This window comes from Daphnia pulex, chromosome 9 (assembly GCF_021134715.1).
Source record: "Daphnia pulex isolate KAP4 chromosome 9, ASM2113471v1".
Lineage (NCBI taxonomy): Eukaryota > Metazoa > Arthropoda > Branchiopoda > Diplostraca > Daphniidae > Daphnia > Daphnia pulex.
The window spans coordinates 86,222-106,967 of NC_060025.1; the positions used below are offsets into that span (position 1 = coordinate 86,222).

Below are 20,746 nucleotides of genomic sequence, written 5' to 3' on the forward strand. Positions count from 1 at the left end.
AGCAAGTCAGGACTTGAAATCTTTGGGGATTATCATAGGTTAAAAAACAAAACGATAGGCAACTCTGATTCCCGTTTGTAAAACGAACATTCAACTGCAGTCCAGCGAAACGTGAAGTATGTTCTATTCTAATAATTAATTCATTACTTACGGGCCTGTGCACTCGTCGCCCCAAACTCCGCCGTCTACTCGTCAGCGCCTGAAAAACGTGACACAATTCGCGGGACACATGTCGTCACATACGGTCACATAATTGGTTTGTTTGGTCATTGTGATCGTTTTTTTTTTAAATTAAAGGCCATTAGTTTCAAAACGAATAAATTTGACAAACGAAACGGCGGGTACGGTACCCAATTCACCGTTTATGTTTAAATACAGCATTGCAATACATAGGATATATTTGCGTTACTTAGTATGGGCTCTTCTGAGAAAATCGATAATTAGCCTTAATAGTTCAAAAAGACTTTTGGGTTTACGCCCCAAAACTACTCTGAGATGCTCATCGAATTTTTCGCAATGTGTTCTTGTGACAGATGTAAATTCAACTAAAAAACGATTTAGTTTACCCCTGAATTCACCTGATAGATAACATTTCATAATGTCGTATGAGATGAGACCCACATAATAGATTACAACTGAAAGGAAAACACCACACGAACTGTGGTGGGCCAATAATATTAATAATAAAGGGACAATGAAATAATGCAGAATCGATGGGTCATCGATCACTTCATCTTCACCAACAAAATTCCAATAAATGAACACGTTTGGGTAACGCGTTTCTGGGAAAAAGTAACCGATCAACAACAGAACGAAATATAAAACAAAATAAGACTTCATTCCGCGTATTTCTTTTTCTATTTCGAGTTGACCGGATATTATTGGCTGATTAATGAGCTCATCAGTAATAATCAAATACCTTTGGACAACTTCTTTTTCGAACCACGGCACTTTATAAGCAAATTTCTTTGGGATTTTACCGGTGAGAAGTGAGTTTGCACACACAGTTGCAAAATATGACATGGGAATTTCTTTTGCATTTTTGGCTTCTTCGTAATTGACGATTGGAATGGGTTGATCCGGATGAAGTTTCAGCCAGGCCATTTGGATGAGGTTGAAAGCAAAAGACACACAACTTTGGTGACTGTTGTAGAACGAAGCAGAATCGTCATCTTTGCTGCTCACTAACTCGGTCACGATCGAGTACTTGGTTTTTGCAAGCGATTTAACCGGTAAATCTTCTATTCGTTCGGCTTCTTCCGGCGTCAGCAATGCTGACAGTTGCTTATATTTCTGATACTTCTCCTCACCTTTTGCCAGTGTCACGTCTTCTGGATCGATTTCGTTGTAACGGAGAAATTCCTCAATCTCGGCATTCAGATCCTCGTTGGAGACTTTGGCTGCGTCGATTTCATGTTCGCAGTCGGGGTCACGGGGTTTGTTGTCTACGTCGCCTTCGTATTCCTTGTCAAGGTCTTGATGGAAGACGAGGCATCCCTTGTGCACTTCTATCGCGAATTCGATTCCATCAAAAATTGTCTTGCTGGTTAGCTTTCCATCCTTTTCTAAACAATTAGCCGGCCAAAAACTGACGTAGTACTCGTTGGTAGCGATGCCCACATGCCCTGCCTCGTTCTCTTTACGGGGCATCCAGATCACAATTTTCGGCATTTTGAAATCCTGGTGATGCGGTCAACCTTTGAAAATAAAACAGGATCAGTAAATCGTTCTCAATTAAAAAAAAACATTCCAAAAAATGTGTATTAAATATTTGTTAAAAGTCAAGCACCGATTCGACTATATATTTAACTTTGGATAAGAGTTTCACTCCATTCAGTTAAAGATGCGATTGAAAAATGTGAAAAATCTCAGTTGGACTGTAGGAACGACTTACCTAACAAGTAAGCAAAATTTAATGCCGAATTTGACTGAAGTTGATCCTTTTCATATGGGGTAGAGGGATAATACTTTAATTGGGTACCAATACCCGCAAATAGGCTTCTGCTTCTGGTTAATTCCCAGCTCAAGCGAGACTGCTAAGTAACTGCTGACAGCAACGAGCAACGCCAACGACTATAGTTTCCTTAACAGCCAAGTTCCTTCCTCACAGCTTCCATAGAAAAACTTGCTCCGCCCACTTGCGTCACGAACGATTCTAGAAAGAGTTTTGCAAACAATTAAAGCGACTACAACTATAGTGCCCTAAACTACTCATCGTAATATCATGACACATGCTGCACGCTTTTTTGCTTGGCTGAAAATATGGACGTGATATTTCTTCATGTCATCCTCTCCCAAATGGCACGGCAAATCTTTCATGGCAAATCAATGCTTGGCAGATGGTCTCTTGCGTTAAAATCAACTGGGTAATTTAGTCAAGTGTTTCCGAGAAAATGTCGACTGCCATAAAAAGTGAACGTTTTCGACCACTTATCTCAAAACTTTTGCCTGTTTCGATTGCCTGGAAAGTATATAGGAAACAATGTCGTGACAGTTTTACGACTTGTTGACACTGCGATGGCCTACACGATACGACGATCGAGCGAAACTAAACCTGGGCATCGAGTCAGCAACATGTTGGGATTGAGACAGACAGTAATAAAAAACGGGATTGAATGGCGTCTCGTCTGCACGGCGCCCATCGGGCAACACTTTAGTCTAAGAGCTGGGTGCGCCAACATTAAAAATGAGTTGTTTGGATAAGGCCATATTACCGGAGAGTATTGCAGTTGCCGAGTCTGAACAACAACAAATTCCGTTCCACTGTATAGTCGTTCCAATAGTTTGATTGGAGAATTTCAACTTTTCAAAAAGTTAACTGACTTGTATGTTTTAGCAACAGTCGGTTGTGTGGTGATGCTTCTAGTTGGGGGAATGCGCAACGCTAAACTGAAAAGAAATTGCTGGAATCTGGATCAAGTCACGGCAGTCAAAGGGGTATAGGGGGTGGACACGGTTTACCTAACAAGTCTAGAACGAAGAAAAAACAAGAATAACCAAAAAACATAAATTTTAAACTTGCTCAGCTAACAGTATAAACGCAACAAGAGGCTACGGGCTACGTCACATTCGTTCCAGTATATAATCCTATATATATATCTACTGTTTAGTATCTGGCTGGCTACTCCCGGTAAGGCAATCGACAACCAGTGGTCATCACTGTCTTCAATTCCGTCTGAACCGCGACCACGTGCGGACAACGAACGATCTCGTCCAATAGTGGAATCCAATAAAAGTTAATCCTGAGAATCAATCAAATCCTGTGTAAGTAAATTAGCCACTACTACCGTACTGTATAATACTCATTTGTAAATTTGAAAAAGAAATCAAAACTAAACATTTTGTACCTTGACAGGAATACTTGAGTTAGTCTCTGCTCTGATTGGCTTGGATAAAAAATCACCAATCATCGCTTGGGTGGATATAATTTGTCTTCTCGTAACTATTAAGATGGGGGCAATTAAAAGAAAAAAGGATCCTTCAACACAGGAACCTGTAAATTCTCAACCTCCATCACAAGTTGTTGAGTTCGCGCAAAAATGCAAAGAAAATATTGAGATTTCAAGTGTCAATTGGTTGATTTTCTTCACTTGTTTTTCATGTTTTTGCTACGTCGGAGACATTTGTTGGGACATTTATTTACTTAATTGCTTTTGGAACACAAAATATTATTGGTATTTCAGGTGCACATTGGTGTTTTTGATTACGCCAATTGTCGTCATAACATTTAAAAGTTTCTCATTTTACAACAATGGATTTAAAAACACGGATACGCTATTTGACCACAGACATTCCTTGCCGAAGGAAGAATATAGATTTTCTAACTGGGTAAAGTGGGTCTTGGGTCCCGTGGGCCTTTGTCTCATTCCGAGGTATGTTCCTAAGCTAATCAATTTTATTACTAAACGACAACATGTAACGGTCATTTGTGGCAAACCTTCACAGGTATTGGGATATAATTAGATATGCCGACAAGGCGAAACAAGCCAAACTAAAAAATGACGAAAAGCAGTACATGTATTTCGTCGCCATGATTTGGGAAGACGCAGAGTTAGTACAACTGAGCCAGTTTGATTGCTTCATGGAATCTGCCCCTCAGCTATTGCTTAATCTTTACATGCTGGTAAAAGGCGAATCTGACTTGGGAGGTAATTGTTCTAATGGAACGTTTAAAAATGTTTCTGCCTGCCAATAGATTAAATTATTTTTTTTTATTAGTCTACACGGCGATTGGTTTCTTGTTCCCCATCATCAGCTTGTCATGGGCAATAGTTTCTTATGACAAAAAATGTTGTTTAGTCAAGGGAATCAAACCCGACGAGGGAAACCGACAGGGCCGAATGAGCTTCTTAAATGATGACGCCATTGACTGCTACAAAACATTCAATTGGAAAAAGAGAGCCATTCTGTTCTCTGCTCATTTCTTTGGGATAAGTAAATCAAAGCAAAAAAACAAAAGTTGTTTCATTTTGTTAATTTGTTAATTAATAGTTGCCAGATTCATCGCCTTGAGTTTGTTTACGTCTGTTTTCGGTTGGATTGTTTGGCCGGCCTGCCTAGCCCACCTAATGCCAATTTTCTTTTGGCACCGGAATGAAAATTACGGTTTCATGGACTCGCTGAGATTGTCATTTCTCCACGTTTTTGCCTACTTGTACCCCGCAGAAAAGGTGTCTGATCAAAAGAAACACCCCCGTTTCTCACCTGTCGTCTATCAGACTGTGAGTTAACAACTCTTGAATTACAAACGTTATGCTGCCTTTGACTTGATTAACTTAACGCTTTGATATGTTCATTTAGGTCTGCATCTGCGAGAATCTGTTTCTCATGTTACTTTGGAGCCGAAGTTTCATCAAATCCGACGAGGGGATCAATCTTGGAATCTCATCCATTCAATTCTATCCTTGGAATGATTGGAAATTCTCCTTCCCCTGGATCGCCCAAATTTTGATGTTTATTTCAAGTTTCATTTCGTTTCGGTTGCTTAACAAACATCAAAAAACTTTTGTCCGTGTCACTCGTGTCAGTTCTGTCCCTTCCATCCAAATCCAAGAGTAACCTTTTTAAACGGTCTTTATCGCTATTCTGGCAAAATATAAACAAATGTCTATCTCATTCTCATTTCTAAACTAGCCTTCCGTCCTATATGAGCTCTACGTATAGAGGCCGTACAAAAATGAAAAGTCACGGTCTCTCGGCTAAATGGGTCTCACGCTCGATTCGGAAGCTATACAAGGCTTCAGTGCCAGCTTGCAGATAATAAACTAAATACTTGATTCGGTTTCGATTCAAAATTCTATTAGAAATCAACGCATTTAAAAATGAATTAACTAGTTATAAAAGTAACCCTGAATTTCTAACAATGGAATCTGCCAACAAAGCATTTAACATAGACTATACTTTCTCTATTAACGATCATCTGTCAAGCATCATCAACTCCAAAAGATCGTGGAAATTGAGAGGCCCAATTGTTGGTGAATTGAATGGAAAACCTTTCCCTTGCTCTATCTGCGTGACTTGCAAAATAAACGATGCTACAACCTGGCAGAATCTAACACCAATTTCACACGCCAGTTCAACCCACTTTCCCGCTGGGCCACACAAGAAAATAGATAATTGGCAAGACTCACCGAATGAAGAGTTTGACGGATAGATGGCAACGGTCCCACATTCACGATACTGTACGATCCTGCTCGACTGTCATGGTGCATCTGGATTGGTAAGACGGTCAGGGGGCACCCGGGATTGAAAAGGGTTCAATCCGGTTGGATGCTCTATCACTGAGCTATATGCCCCCTGTCACTGGGGGCATATAGGCTGCGCTGTGTAGAGTCCAGGGTTGGATCCACGGGAAATCCTCCGATCAAGAGAAGTTAAAGCCGATCCTATCGCACGCAAAAATCCAGCACACTGCTTATTATCATAATCTAAATAAATATGAAATCAAAAGGTTTTAAATTAGGCTACATTGAGAGTTTCTTGTACTCAAACGTATCGCCGAGAGGCCACGGAATTCAATCGTAAATTACACTCGATGTTGTGTTAAGTATTACTGGTTGCAGTAAACGATGAAAACAGACTGAATTCTTTCCTGGGGAGTACAGACTGTAGACGCTGGCCGTAATAAATGATACATAGGAAATATTAGAAAGCTTAGTTGAATCAACAATACCTTCACGGTAATAAATGCAGCAAGATGCAACTGCTGTGAATCGGCAGTCGGTGACTTTCATGGCGTCCTTCTCGACTTTTTTAATCCAAGAAGAGAGCTCACCTGAAAATGATGAAAAATCTGTTCATGAATGGTTTAAGAAATTATCTGGATAGTTTAAATATTGCCACCTCATCTATAAAAAGGTCATCAGTAAAAACTTACAGGAGACGAAACATTATGAACTAGTTGGTCTGCCATTTTCACGAGAACGTTATTTCCTAGTTTGAGTCTGTCGAAACCCTCAAGTGGGTTGTAGAGGCATTCAGTGGCAAAATATCTTTCTACACACCATCCGAATGAGTAAGGGCCCATTTTAGATCCTATTTGGTCGTTGGGAGGTTGGTCCTATGTAGAAAAAAATCAGGTTTCACGATCAATTACGTCGATTACAGATGACATTTTAACTTACTGATTGAAACAATTGCTGCACGCCGGAAGGTAATATACAGAGCCGAGTTACTCAGTAGATTTGCTGCTGTTGACATCACGAGAATAAAACAGGGAGATATTCTAAACCTAAATAAAAAACCCACAGGTTAACACCAAATTATTGTGTTCATTTATAGACTAGGACCTAGGAGGAGCAAGGCAGAACGCTAAGTCTTCCAATGTCACAATAAAACACTTAAAAACATTCGAAAGTGCTGGATTCTATTAAGTTTCAGTTTGAACTATTTCGACCTTGGCATTATCACAATCTTAAAGCTACCACGCCAAGTAAAATTCAAAGTGAAACCAACGCAAGATATAATATTACACTTACAGACGTGTTACCTTTCAAAAAATGTGCAAACGTGGCTCTCCTTCCTGTTGTTACACCAGAGGCTTTGTCTAGTGGACCCAGGTGTAGGTCCCTAATGAGCTGAAAGTGATTAAAAAGGGCATAATTTAAACCAAGTATTCTCACAGATCATTCTCTATCTCTACCTAGATCAATAATTTACTATTCTTGCACTGATCTGATCCTGCAGATGGAACGTCCCAGGTCGAAGTGGCAGGTCCAGCTGCCAACAATTGACTGTTGGTATGACAACGCCACCTGTCGCTGAGAAAATCCACCGGCACTAATAAAAGGATGAAAGGAACAGAATAAGCGGGAAAGCGCCAAGCGGCCATCATGGATTTTATCTAACCCTTCCTCTTCATTAGAAAACAAATTATGCATGCACAAAAGTTGGAAAGAAAGACTTTTGGTTTTTGTCAGCATTTTTTAATTTGAATAAAAGTTGACGTTGTTGAATAAAAGTTGACGTTGTCACCCCTCTCCCTAAAATACACTAAAGATGCAATAATATTAAAAATTCGACGGGGTGTTACTGTAGAAAAATTTTTTAAATAGTTAAACAAAGTCCAGGCCTATAATTTTCATGCGAAAACCATCCATTTCACGCAAACAAGTAGGGCACAACTGGGCACACGACTACCTAGCATGAAAGGAAATATAATCCTAATCAAAGGATTTCGTGACAGCGCATGCAGTGGCAGGATTGGCAATGGCAGCAATTGAGGATCTGGAATCTGAACTTTGGGATTGTGATGTGTTATAATAAAACGATACGTTTAAAACGGAATCGGTGTTTGAATTTCAGCCCAGCAAAATGTGAACCACGTTCTATTAAACGACATCTCGCATTGACAAGAACTGACAATATTGCGGAATTCACTAATACCTGCACAGTTTATGAACTGCCAACTGCCGGACTTGTTCATCCCGTCATCTGTCGAGTTTTTCTGGTTGGAGTCGTCGCTGCATGCAGACGGACATTTGGTATTTGATGTGTTGGTCAATCGTAATTAATAAAAGTAAATAAGTAGTGTAATTAGGAAGAGGAAAAAAAATGTTATAAAATTAGCATCTTGAGTAGGATGTTCAATCAACTACTCCGTATATGACAATCAGATATTATCCATAGGCAAAACGCCTAGAGCAGCGAGTGAGAGGGACTCTCCAAAATGTCAACTCCACAAGTCTGTAAATAAAATTAATTAAAACCATTTAAACACAATCTGACAAGAGAACGAGACAATTTTTGGATAATTGGATTACCTAATTACCTCTGCAAACCAATACGCGGTAGCATCCAGTCAGTCCGGCAACGGGTTGTGGGTCTGTACACTCGTTGCCCCAATCTCCGACGATTGCCCAGTGGATGACGCCCTTCACGTGATCGGAAAATGCCGTCCGTCCGTCCACTTACCCATCACCATATTATATCGCTTTCAAGGCCTTGATCCCGAATCTTATATCTTTTCGTCTTCGTCCATCAGTGTAAGCATTTAAAAATAAATCCACGTCAGCATCAAAGACGTAATTGATTATTACACAATTTTTCGGAGGACCCCATTCTTCAAGGCTCTATTCAAAATTATTAATAGTTTCGGAAGGAATTAAATTGACAAACGAAACGACGGGTACGATATACCCTATTCAATATTTATTACATGTTATTAATAAATTTCATGAACAGACGATACACAGCATTTCTGACTTGGTGAATTCTCCTAAAAAAGGCAACCAACACCCTGAAGAAATCAACTACATTGGTGGGATCGTGACCAATTACCTCTCTGCAATACTTGTAAAGTGCTTCGACGCATATTCTAATGACAGATAGAAATTCAACAAAAAAAATATATTTTTTATCCCAGAATATTATAATAGCATACGAGAGGAAGAAACCCACATGAACGATTACAACTGAGAGGACAAGACCACACCAATGGTGAGCCATTAATATTATAAATAAAGGGTGAATGAACAAACCCGTAGTCGATGGAATCACTTCAATTCCAATAACAAAATTAAAATAAATGAACAGGTTTGGGTAAGCCGTCTCTGGGAAAAAGTAACCGAGCAAAAACATGACAAAGGTAAGGCCTACTTGGCGCAATACTTGATCTATTTTGAGTTGAGTGGATATTTTTGGCTGATCATTGACCCAATCTGTAATTAAATAACTTTGGACAACTTCTTTTTCGAACCACGGCACTTTATAAGCAAATTTCTTTGGTTCTACCTCACCCATTAAAATATTTGTTACCGCAGGTGCCATGGAGGAAATGGTAAGTTCATCTGATGCTTTGGTGATTTCATCGTAATGGACGATTGGAATGGGTTGATCCGGATGAAGTTTCAGCCAGGCCATTTGGATGAGGTTGAAAGCCAAAGACACACAACTTTGTTGACTATTGTAGAACGGCGCAGAATCGTCGTCTTTGCTGCTGCTCACTAACTCGGCCGAAATCGAGTACTTGGTTTTAGAAAGCGATTTGACCGGTTTTCGATCTTCTACTATTCGTTCGGCTTCTTCCGGCGTCAGTGATGCTGACAGTTGCTTGTATTCTTTAAACTTCTCCTCACCTCTTGCCAGTGTCACATCTTCCGGGTTGATTCCGTTGTAACGGAGAAATGCCTCAATCTCGACATTCAGATCCTCGTTGGAGACTTTGGCTTCGTCGATTTCATGTTCGTAGTCGGGGTCACAGTCTTCGTTTTCTTTGTCGAGGTCTTGATGGAAGACGAGGCATCCTTTACGCCCTTCCAGCACGAAATCAGCTGCATCTGAAATTGTCCGGATATGATTTCTACCCTTTTGTAAACAACGAGCCGGCCATAAACTGACGTAGTACTCGTTGGTAGCGATGGCTACATGCCCAGGCTGGTCCTCATCATGGGGCATCCAGATCACAATTTTCGGCATTTTTTAAAAATCTGATGATGCTGTCAACTTTTGAAAATAAAACAGGAAGAGTAAAGAAATTGTTGTTTAAACTTAAACAAATAAGGATTTCTGTAATTTATTAACACTCGTCAGTCAAGCACCGATTCAACTGTATGTAAATCTAGCAAAAAGAAAATATTGGTGTCACCTCCATTCAGTTAAAAATACAATTGAAAAATGTGAAAAATCTCAGCTGGACTGTAAGCGAATGGCTTAACTGGTAACAAGCCAAGCAACATTATATGCTGTTTTGAGGGGGGGGGGGGTGTGTATGGTTGATTTACCTTCAAATGTGTGTACAAATACCCACAAATAGACTTCTGCTTATTCCAGTTAATTCTGCTGACAGATCCCAAGCCGTGCAAGCGCGACTGAAAACGACAACACAACGACTAATTTATAATTTTACCTAACACTCTAACAGCAAGCATCAGGAACCTTCCTCAGCTTCCATGGATGAACTCCGCCCACTTTTAGTCAGCACGCGGACGATTCTAGAAAGAGTTTCGCAATAAATAATATGTTTACGACTTCCCCTAGGGTAGGGTGACTATCGAAATGCCAACCCACACGATGCAGGCTTATCCTTTGCTTGGCTGAAAATATACTGGTCGTAAATTCTACATGCGCAAGCCTCTCCCAAATGGCATGGCAATTTGATGCATGGCAATAAAAATGTCACAACTAAATCCACCAGCAAATATTTAATTGCACGAAAAGCCAACGTGTTAAGATTAAATGGGTTATAGTCAAGGCTTTCTGAGAATATGCCGACGTTATGGCTGCCATAAAGTAAACATTGACCATTTATGGCCAAAGCTTGGGGTTTCGATTGCCTAGCAAGTAGAAAACAATGTCGACATATTTTCACGACTTCTTGACACTGCGATGGCCTGAACGATACGACGATCGAGCGAAACTGAATTTCCATTAGAGATCAAATCAGCGACATGTTGGACATTGGGGATGCTGGAGACGAGTAATAAAAAACGGGATTGAATGATGGCGTCTCGTCGTCCATCGGGCAACACTTAAGGATAAGAGCTGGGTGCGCCCATACATATTTGAAATGAGTCTACACTTAACCATAAACTTTTAAAGAATTTTACCAAGTCGAGAAAAAACTTTCAACCTTGTTCAGTTTGGATAACTTGAAATATAGCCTATTTTGTAATCGACCTAAATATCTGGAATTTGAAATCAGAATTATTCAACAAGTAAATTCAACAAAAAATCTGACATTTCTATATTTGAGAAATCCGTCAGATATCAGTTGTAACACGTGTAGCCGACTACAGAGGACGATATGCGTCAATGAATGGGCTGCTCCTGTAAGGCCCTAAAGTCTTTAAACAACTGGAAGAAATCAGCAACACCATTGATGGGCCGACCAACTTCTTCGGTATATCTGATGAATCTTCCAGCAGCTACAGTAATTTCTAAGGCGTAACGAATTAGTTCGCTTGGTTCTGAAATTTCTTTGCAGATCATAATCGTCGAGTAAACAAATACATAAGCATTATAGATAACAATTGACCAGACAACACCCCATGAAGAAACGTAGTCAAATGCTATTGCTAATACAGGCAAAATGAATAGATCCCAAATCGAATGACCTTCACGCACCATCAAAATAAAATATGCAAAAACTAGAGGATAACGAAGTATTGGGAAGAAAACACCCAGAACAATAAGTGCGACAATTTTTGCAAACATAAGCTTCGTGCTGCTCACTACTTCGCTCAAGAAATCTGTTAGAAATTGAACGGACAGCATTGGCCGATTATCGTTTTCTTGAGCAATCATATACCTTTGGACAACTTCTCTTTCAAACCACGGCACTTTATAAGCAAATTGAGTTGGTGTTTTAGTATTGAATACAACCGTGGCCATGGCAGAACAAATGGAGGACTGCGACAAATTTGATTCGCTTGCAATTCCTTCGTGATTGACGATTGGAATGGGATTGGGATGTTGTTTCAGCCAAGCCAATTGGATGAGGTTGAAGGCAAGAGACACACAACTTTGGTTACTGTTGTAGAACGGCGCAGAGTTGTCTTTGCTGCTGCTCACCAACTCGGCCGAAATCGAGTACTTGGTTTTAGAAAGCGATTTGCGTGGTAGTTTCGAATCTTCTATTTGTTCGGCTTCTTTCGGCGGCAGAGATACCACCAGTTCCTTGTATTCTCGATACTTCTCCTCACCTTTCGCCAGTGTCACATCTTCTGGATCGATTTCGTTGTAACGGAGAAATGCCTCAATCTCGACATTCAGATCCTCGTTGGAGACTTTGGCTGCGTCGATTTCATGCACGTAGTCGGGGTCACAATCGCCTTCATCTTCTTTGTCGAGGTCTTGATGGAAGACGAGACATCCCTTGTGCACTTCCATCACGAAATCGAATCCTTTTGAAATTTTTCTGATCTCTGTTTTCTGTTCCGGCGGTTCAAAACATTTAGCCGGCCAAAAACTGACGTAGTACTCGTTGGTAGCGATGGCCACATGCCCAGGGTGTTTCTCATCATGGGGCATCCAGATCACAATTTTCGCCATTTTGAAAACCGGATGATGATGCAGTCAACTGTTAAATGAAACAGAATCAGCAAATGATTGTCATTTGAAAACATTGAAAGAATTATGTTATTTGAGTCTACAAATACCCGCAAATCTAGATGCTTCTGCTTCCGGTTAATTCCAACGCTTCCCCAAGCCAAGAGTGACTGCTGCGGAGTGCGGACTGCTGAGTAACTGGCAACGCCAACTAGTTTCCTTTACCCAGCAACAGCCAAAAACCTTGCTCAGCTTCCAGATATAAAGAATCTCCCCGGCCACTTTCCTCTGCACGGACGATTCTGAAAAAGTTTCCCAGTAAATTAGGCAATAGTTGTAGACTGCAAGTATTGCCCTAGACTTTAGACCATATCGGTAATGGTTTTGTTCACGCTTCTTTATTGCTTTGCAGAAAATATGGTCGTGATATTTCTTCATGCCAGGCTCTCCCAAATGGCACTGCAAATCGTTCATGGCAAATTAATGATTGGCAGATGGTCTCTTGCAAGGCGATGAATCTCAACTAGTAAATCCAACAAATATTCAATTTTACGAAAAGCCAACGAGTTAAAATCAACTGGGTAATAGTCAAGTCTTTCTGAGAAAATGTCGACTGCGATAAACAGTGAACATTTCCGACCACTTATCTAAAAATTTTTGCCTGTTTCGATTGCCTGGAAAGTAGAAAACAATGTCGTGACAGTTTTACGACTTGTTGACACTGCGATGGCCTGAACGATACGACGATCGAGCGAAACTAAATTTGGAGTCGGCCACAATGTTGAGATTGGGATACTGTTGGAGGGTAATAAAAAAAATCGGGATTTAATGGCGTCTCGTCTGCACGGCGCCCATCGGCAACACTTAGTGCGCTAACAGCCGGGTGCGCCACTATCTGAAATGAGTCTACACTTTTGAAAAACAAAACCATAAACTTTTAAAGAATTTTACCAAGTCGAAATCTGAAAACAAACTAACAAAAACATACTTTCAACCCTATGTTAGCATTACTTAAAATACTTTTACACCCTTACTGATAAATCAAAAGAACAACAAGCTTTGAATCTAACTATATGTTTACTTAAACTATGATATACTTAAAATTGCATAGTTAGAAATATATTTTGAATTATGCTATACCAGACGAGTGTTGCAGCTGATGCAGAGTCTGAACAAGATTTTCTATTCGGTTGGTTGGGCGAATGGTGGACGCGCTGTGCAGTACAAAATGTCGGGTCCGCGCCAATAATGAGCCAACATTTGTCGTTACACCAGAGTCCTATTACTCGGCGTGTTTAATATTTTTCCCTGTGGCAAATGAATAAAGAGATTTCACGATTAAAATCACATGACGCATCGCTAACAGTGCTGCTTATTTTGTTGATACTGGATGTGCATGCGGATGTGACAAAGTTGATTTAGATTAGAACAAAAATAGTCATACGATAGCTTACTGGTCAGAGAGCATTAATCGCTTGGCTACAACTTGCAGAATTTTTCCGTTGAATGCGGTTGCATGCAAGGTTACTCTGAACTGTCGTCTCAATGTTATTTTTTTTAAATAGAAAATAATTGTATCAACAGCATCAATGCAGTAACACTCGGACACAGAAACACAAGCCACATCCACACACTGTGCCCACACCACCATCAAACTGAAACTGAACGAATGGGCTCCAAAATGAGTTGAGCAAATAAAGAAATAATGGGTAAAAAAGGAGGGAGGGTTTGAAAGAAAGAGCAGCCATCTTGGATTTTTAACTTTGGGCAACTGCACCCAAATCGGTGGAGAATTTGTCCAAAGGCAAAGGGATACCTGAAGAACTGCCAAAGAAAGTGACACAACTATGAGAATAATTCCGTCTGGTGATGGCCCCTGCTGATTGACGACAATTCGAAAAAATGCAAGTTCAGTGCAAGTGTTGATGTACTTGATTTGGTTGAGATATTTTTAAAAGTAATATTATATAATGAAATATTAACATATTCACTTAATTCATTTTCTAGCCGATAGATGTTGGGTGGTGTCATCAGCTGCACGAACGGAGTGTGTGACGCTCTTGCTGGACGAGCGCTACAGGCTATATAGCTTCTAAAATTGTGAAATCGACTTAGGAAAAACGCGTTCGTCGTCAGTTTGGATTGCTCCGCGCTCCCGCACACATACCCCCTAAGAACTCCTAGCGCAACTATAATTGCCATTTCATATGGTATCGCTTTGATATTAGTCACACCTTAGACCAAAGAGTGCTAGTGTTAATAACCGAAAATGGGGCTTGTGAAAAAAAGGAAAACTACAAATTCAACGGCCGAGCAACAAAATTCGCAGGGGTCAGCGCAACCTGCATCTCGCGATACGCGTCCCGTCGACATTTCGCAAAAAGAAGAAACGGAAATTCTGCAGTCCGCAAAAGATTTTGCGAAAAAATGCAAAGAAAATTTTGAAGACGGAACGTTAAATTGGTTAATTGGGTTTAACTGTTTGTCATTACTTCTCTACATCTTCCACATTTTGACCAACATTTGTTCGCTTTATCACTTTCACACCAAAGGAGACAGTTGGTATTTCCGGTGCACCTTGGCATTTTGGTTAATCTCTGCAGGTAGTGCGACTCTAAGAAGTTTTTGGTTTTACAATCCCGGTTGGCCGAAGAAAAAAAATGAAGACATATTTGACCCCAGAGATCATTTGCCAGAAGAGGAATCTAATTTCAGCTTTACAATGAAGTGGTTTTTGGGTTTATTCTGTCCTATTCCGAGGTATATGATCCTGAACTATATTCAATTTGACTAAATATTGCAACGCATATGGTGACGTTCATTTGATGAAATTCTTCACAGGTATTGGGATGCCATTAAATACGCTTGGAAAGCAAAACAAGCCAAGAAAACGGACGACGAGGCGCACAACATGTATTTCCTCGCAATGATTTGGGAAGATGCCGAGTTACTACAACTGCGCCAATTTGACAGTTTCATGGAATCAGCACCTCAATTATTGCTCGGCCTGTACATCGCCATCAAACAAAAATCCCTTATTGGATGTAAATAATTCTAATATTTGCAATCGTTGCCGTTGAAAAAATTTCCTAATCTATAAAATTATAGATTCATCGATATTGAAAATCGTCACTATCGGCAGCTTGTCGTGGGCATTACTCTCGTACGATAACAAAATCTGCTTAATGAATGGAAAACGTGATGATGCGGACCAACCGAGCCGAGCAAATGTCATCAGAATTGACTTCACGAATGAATCAGAGAAAAATAATGTCATTAATTGCATCAAAAACATCAACTGGAAAGAGAGCGCTCTCTCATTTTTCGCTCATTTCTCTTGGATAGGTAAACCTACACGATCGCTTGTTTCATTTCTCTATAATTAAAATTCTGTTTTTTAATTCGTTTTGTTCCGATTAGTGGCCCGATTCATGGTTTTGAGTTTGTTCGCGACTGTTCACGGTTGGGTTATTTGGATGGCCTGCTTTTCTCACATCATCCTAATTGTAATTTGGCACAGGGGGGAAAACTACTATTTCATGGACTCGCTGAGATTGTCATTTCTCCACGTTTTCGCTTACTTGTACCCACTCGAAAAGGAGTCTGATCAAAAGAAACACCCCCGTTTCTCACCTTTGATGTATCTGACTGTGAGTTAACACCTTTTGATTCAAAAATATGAACTTTACCTTTGACCTAATTTACTTAACGCTTTGATACGGTCATTTAGGCCTGCGTCTGCGAGAATCTGTTTCTCATGTTACAGTGGAGCCAAAGTTTCAACGAAGACAAGGGAATCAATCTTAAAATCTCATCCATCTTATACTTCCCTTGGAGTGATTGGAAATTCTTCCTCCCCTGGATCGGACATATTTTGATGTTTATTTTAAGTTATATTTTGTTTCGGTTGCTTGACAAACATCGAAAGCCTTTATCCCCTGTCACTCCTGTCAGTTCTATCCCTATTTAGTCGTTCTTTGGCCGCACTAAGAGAAATAGTTTTAAACCCCTTGTTAGAAGATAACAATAAATATCGCCCGTGTTAGTTCGATTAATTTCCCCTTCCAATTATGCATCACTTATACTCTGTCTAAGTAGTACTATTAATACACGGTCTTCATCAATTTTCTGGCAAATTCTAAACGAAATAATAATAAAAAAAAAATTCTATTCCACGGATTAGCAAAGCAATTCACTTTTTCGTCCCCCTGATCGTTTCTAATTTACTTGCCTCCGCTAATGTCAGGGGCGATATAATCTCGATTAAAGAGAACGTACCTGCTGTCAATGTGACACCGTGGTTGACGACGTGATTGGCAGCGTCAGTCTTAAATTGTCAGAGTTGAGTCCAGCGTTGCATCCACGGGAAATCCATCGACCAAGGACAGTTGTTGACGCCAATCCAACCGCATCCGCAACGGCATTCCGATAAACGCGAAAATCCAGTACGCCGCTTGCATTGATGTTATAACCCCAATAAATATGAAATCAACAGTTTAAAATAAAAAAGAGTTTGCATGTACTATAAGACGTGTCACCAGGATATTACGACGGAATTAAAACATTAATTACTGTCAATGTTGTGTTAGTTTTAGTAATTTGAACAAAAGATGAAAAACTGAATTCGTTTCAAACTGTAGACGTTGGCTTTAGTTTTACAAGTAAATTTGGAACTATTGGAAAACAAAAAATTGAATCAGCGATAGCCTACCTTCATGATAATTGAAGTATTTTATAACTGCTGTCAAGCGACATAGTCGGTGGACTTCATCGCGTAATTAATGACGAACAATCCAAGATGAAGATGGCAACTGAAAATGATGGCCTATTCGACCACAAATCGTAAAAGAAGTTGTCTGGTTAGTTGATTATAATGTTCACCCCAACTTAAAGGCCATTCAGTAACTAACCACAAGGGACGAAGCATTATGGAGGATATTATCAGCCGTCGAAATTCCCTGTGGGTTGCAAAGGCATCCAGTGGCAAAACATCTTTCTGCATATCGTCCGTAAGAGTAAAGCCCGTTTTTTAGACAGGAAGCAGATGCTGGTAGAGCTAGAAAAAAATAAAAGATAGAAAAGAATAGCCACAATCAGGATGAGAAGCGACTACGAACCCATCAGAAAATAATTTTGCCAAGCAGCAACTTTTTGGCCTGTCGAAGAGCCGGCCATTTGAATCGAGAAACTTGCTAGTCGTCAGCAAATGCCGTCGAGTCTGAGAACGTTTCCATGATGACGCATTAATCCTGAAAGTGACGTTGGTCGATAGGAGGTTGGTTCTAGGTAGAAAAGAAAATTGTGGGCAATGAATTTAGATGATTCATTTCTAATCTAATATAGAGAACCTGTAACCTATTGGTAATTTGCTTTACATTGTGTACTTATCGTCTATCGCCTGTCCGCTTCTATTGATGTAATAGCGTCGTTAAATTCCTCTTCGACGAAGGAAGTGGAAACGGCCATGAGATTGACCTGGATAAACATAATAAAATCAGGTTTGATCAGTAGGGAAATAAAGTCAATCTTTTAACATATTATGTGACAAAATCAGAGGCAAATGGAATTCCGTACGATGTCACAATAAAAACACTTTAGGATTACTTGCCAACTATTTGTTTCAAGCCTAGATTAAAATATTTGAACATGTTGGACTCGTTTAGATTCAGTCATCACTATTTTGACCTTAACCTTGTAGCCATTTTAAACCTATCACAATAAGTAATATTCAAGGTAAAGACACAAAACTTAAAATACTGCACTAATACACGTGTTGCAGTTTAGAAATGTGGAAACATGGCTCTCCAGTTGTAATACGAAAATTGTCTAGTGGACCAAGTGGTGCCAGGTGAAAGTCACGAGCTCCTAAAGGACAGTTAGAAATGAGCAAATAATGTAATTTGAACCAAATATTCTCACAACTCTCTCTCTATCTCTGCCAAGATCATTAACTAACTAATCTTGCACAGTGAGTCTCGATGCCTACTCAGAGAACTACTGTTTGGCAAACCTAACATTGGCACCATTTTAAAGCCGTCACAAAAGTACCTACTATTCAAAGAAAAGACACAACATAAGATAATACAGCACTAATACACATGTTACCTATGAGGAATGTGCAAACGTGGCTCTCCATGTTGTCGTACGAGAGGCTTCGTCAAGTGGACCCAGGTGAAGGTCCCCAACTCCCCAATGAGCTGAAAGTGATTTAAAAAAGGGCAAAATTTAAACCAAGTGTTCTTATATATCTCTCTCTATCTCTACCTAGATCAATAATGAACTAATCTTGCACTGATCTGCTGATCCTGCCGATGGAACGTCCAAGGTCGAAGTGGCAGGTCCAGCTGCCAACAATTGACTGTTGGTATGACAACGCCACCTGTCGCTGAGAAAATCCACCGGCACTAATAAAAGGATGAAAGGAACAGAATAAGCGGGAAAGCGCCAAGCGGCCATCATGGATTTTATCTAACCCTTCCTCTTCATTAGAAAACAAATTATGCATTCACAAAAGTTGGAAGAAAGACTTTTGGTTTTCGTCAGCTCAGATCTTCTTCATTTGAATAAAAGTTGACGTTGCTGCCCATCTCCCTGAAATACACAAAAGGACTAAATGAATAAGACAAATTTGACGGGTGATTCCTGTGAAACATAATTATGAGATAATAATAGTCAAAAGAAATAATAAATCAAAAGATATTGTGGCAGCGGATACAGTGGCAGCTGGCAGCAATATCTGATCTGAATTTTGGGATTGTGATGTTTAAAAAAAAAAAAATCAAATAAACGATAGGCAACTCTGATTCCCGTTAGTAAAACGGACGTAATTCTTGTCTCAAACTAAACAACCCAGCAAAATGTGAAACCCAGAAAACTTAGACTACTGTCCATTAACCCAATTTCATTTAAAAATAACAGAAAGGAAAATACGAAGAAACTGGCAGTAAACACATTCGTAGGAAACTGCAAGTTCTCAATGAATAAATGAACCAAAATTGATTCTACTGAATTCTGTACCTTAATGTTCAAACGTAAACTATTTATCTTCACGTCAATCCTCCTCGTCTGTCATTTTCTGCTGTTCTGACGCAATCCCAGTCTTACAGATCCTGCAACAAGGTCCCCTGATGTGCTGGACCTATACTCTACTTTGCGTGTCCCGCAATATGAAGAGCGGTACACATTTGGGTCCAATAAAACACAATCCGACAAGAGAACGAGACAAGTTTAGAATCTCTTTACCTTTACAACCGCTCGGCAGCATCCGATCAGTCCTGCAAGAAATTACGGATATGGCAGCCTCAGGCGCTGCATCCACACGTTGCCCCAGTCTCCGCCGGATGCCCAGTGAATGACGTCCTTCACGTATCGCCTTGCCTGCCTTTCAAGGCCTTGATCCGGAACCTTATGTTTTCGTCTTCATCCATCGCTGTATTAGCCTAAATAAACCAAAGACGCCAAAAAGGCGTGATATACTTCAGGGCACATTTCATCACATCTGCGTCTTTCAGGCTCAATTGTGACCGTTTTTTTTTTTAATGGTCAGTTTCTGAACGAATGAATTTTTGACAAACGAAACGGCGGGTGCGGTACCCAATACACAGTCCATGTTTTAATAAATTGCATACTACATCTACATAACGTATATGCGTGACTTAGTGGGCTCTCATCCTATAATCGATTAACATCATCAATAAATTAATTAGACTTTCGGCCCAACTCGTCTTGCTTCTTTAATTCTTCGACAACTCCTCTAATAGCAGATATAGCTTCAACTAAAAAACGATTTAGTTTACCCCAGAATTCACCTGAAAGAAAAGATTTAATAATGTCGTATGAGAAGTCACCCACATAATAGATTACAACTGAAAGGAAAACACCACACCAATTGTGATGGGCCAATAATATTATGAATAAAGGGACAATGAAATAATGCAGAATCGATGGATCATTCACTTCAATTTCACCAACAAAATTCCAAAACATGAACACGTTTGGGTAACGCGTTTCTGGGATCAAGTAACCGAACAGCAACAGGATGAAAGTTGAAAAATAGAAAGACTTCATTTCGCGTATTACTTTTTCTAATGTGGGCTGAGCGGATAATATTGGCTGATTAATGAGCTCATCAGTAATAATTAAATACCTTCGTACAACTTCCTTTTCGAACCACGGCACTTTATAAGCTAATTCCTTTGGGATTTTACCGGTGAGAAATGAGTTAGTACCCACAGTTATATAATATAACATGGAAATTTCT

The 20,746-nt window shown here is 39.8% G+C and overlaps 4 protein-coding genes across 5 annotated transcripts; 2 read left to right on the forward strand and 2 right to left on the reverse strand.

The window, feature by feature from the left end:
• Window positions 1–289: 289 nt before the first annotated feature.
• LOC124201910 lies at window positions 290–2,570 on the reverse strand. The gene is made up of 2 exons (XM_046598163.1): window positions 1,895–2,570; window positions 290–1,697 (listed from the first exon to the last, which is right to left on the reverse strand). Exon 2 carries the CDS (start codon window positions 1,669–1,671, stop codon window positions 406–408), a length of 1,266 nt encoding a protein of 421 aa, XP_046454119.1. The 5' UTR covers window positions 1,672–1,697; window positions 1,895–2,570; the 3' UTR covers window positions 290–405.
• Window positions 2,571–2,675: 105 nt separating this feature from the next.
• Window positions 2,676–5,115, forward strand: LOC124201909 (XK-related protein 9-like). 2 transcript variants are annotated; one of them, XM_046598161.1, is made up of 6 exons: window positions 2,676–3,264; window positions 3,356–3,872; window positions 3,946–4,148; window positions 4,219–4,434; window positions 4,492–4,721; window positions 4,801–5,115. In XM_046598161.1, exons 2-6 carry the CDS (start codon window positions 3,451–3,453, stop codon window positions 5,056–5,058), a joined length of 1,329 nt encoding a protein of 442 aa, XP_046454117.1. In that variant the 5' UTR covers window positions 2,676–3,264; window positions 3,356–3,450; the 3' UTR covers window positions 5,059–5,115. The 2 variants fall into 2 exon arrangements, with proteins under 2 accessions (XP_046454117.1, XP_046454118.1); XM_046598162.1 differs by lacking the exon at window positions 2,676–3,264 and having other exon boundaries at window positions 3,346–3,872; window positions 4,801–5,098.
• A 6,043-nt stretch (window positions 5,116–11,158) lies between these two features.
• On the reverse strand, window positions 11,159–14,632 carry LOC124201913. The gene is made up of 4 exons (XM_046598166.1): window positions 13,941–14,632; window positions 13,627–13,794; window positions 12,597–12,788; window positions 11,159–12,517 (listed from the first exon to the last, which is right to left on the reverse strand). Exon 4 carries the CDS (start codon window positions 12,487–12,489, stop codon window positions 11,248–11,250), a length of 1,242 nt encoding a protein of 413 aa, XP_046454122.1. The 5' UTR covers window positions 12,490–12,517; window positions 12,597–12,788; window positions 13,627–13,794; window positions 13,941–14,632; the 3' UTR covers window positions 11,159–11,247.
• A 123-nt stretch (window positions 14,633–14,755) lies between these two features.
• LOC124201911 (XK-related protein 6-like) lies at window positions 14,756–16,613 on the forward strand. Its single transcript, XM_046598164.1, has 5 exons — window positions 14,756–15,246; window positions 15,328–15,530; window positions 15,595–15,831; window positions 15,907–16,136; window positions 16,217–16,613. Exons 1-5 carry the CDS (start codon window positions 14,756–14,758, stop codon window positions 16,454–16,456), a joined length of 1,401 nt encoding a protein of 466 aa, XP_046454120.1. The 3' UTR covers window positions 16,457–16,613.
• Window positions 16,614–20,746: the final 4,133 nt, after the last annotated feature.

Coding starts and splice junctions, on each gene's coding strand:
- LOC124201913 (XM_046598166.1), bottom strand. CDS start 12,489: ATGGCGAAAATTGTGATCTGGATGCCCCATGATGAGAAACACCCTGGG.
- LOC124201909 (XM_046598161.1), top strand. CDS start 3,451: ATGGGGGCAATTAAAAGAAAAAAGGATCCTTCAACACAGGAACCTGTA. Junction 4,435..4,491: donor TGCTCATTTCTTTGGGATAA/GTAAATCAAAGC, acceptor GTTAATTAATAG/TTGCCAGATTCATCGCCTTG. Junction 4,722..4,800: donor CACCTGTCGTCTATCAGACT/GTGAGTTAACAA, acceptor ATGTTCATTTAG/GTCTGCATCTGCGAGAATCT.
- LOC124201910 (XM_046598163.1), bottom strand. CDS start 1,671: ATGCCGAAAATTGTGATCTGGATGCCCCGTAAAGAGAACGAGGCAGGG.
- LOC124201911 (XM_046598164.1), top strand. CDS start 14,756: ATGGGGCTTGTGAAAAAAAGGAAAACTACAAATTCAACGGCCGAGCAA. Junction 15,531..15,594: donor ACAAAAATCCCTTATTGGAT/GTAAATAATTCT, acceptor ATAAAATTATAG/ATTCATCGATATTGAAAATC. Junction 15,832..15,906: donor CGCTCATTTCTCTTGGATAG/GTAAACCTACAC, acceptor TGTTCCGATTAG/TGGCCCGATTCATGGTTTTG.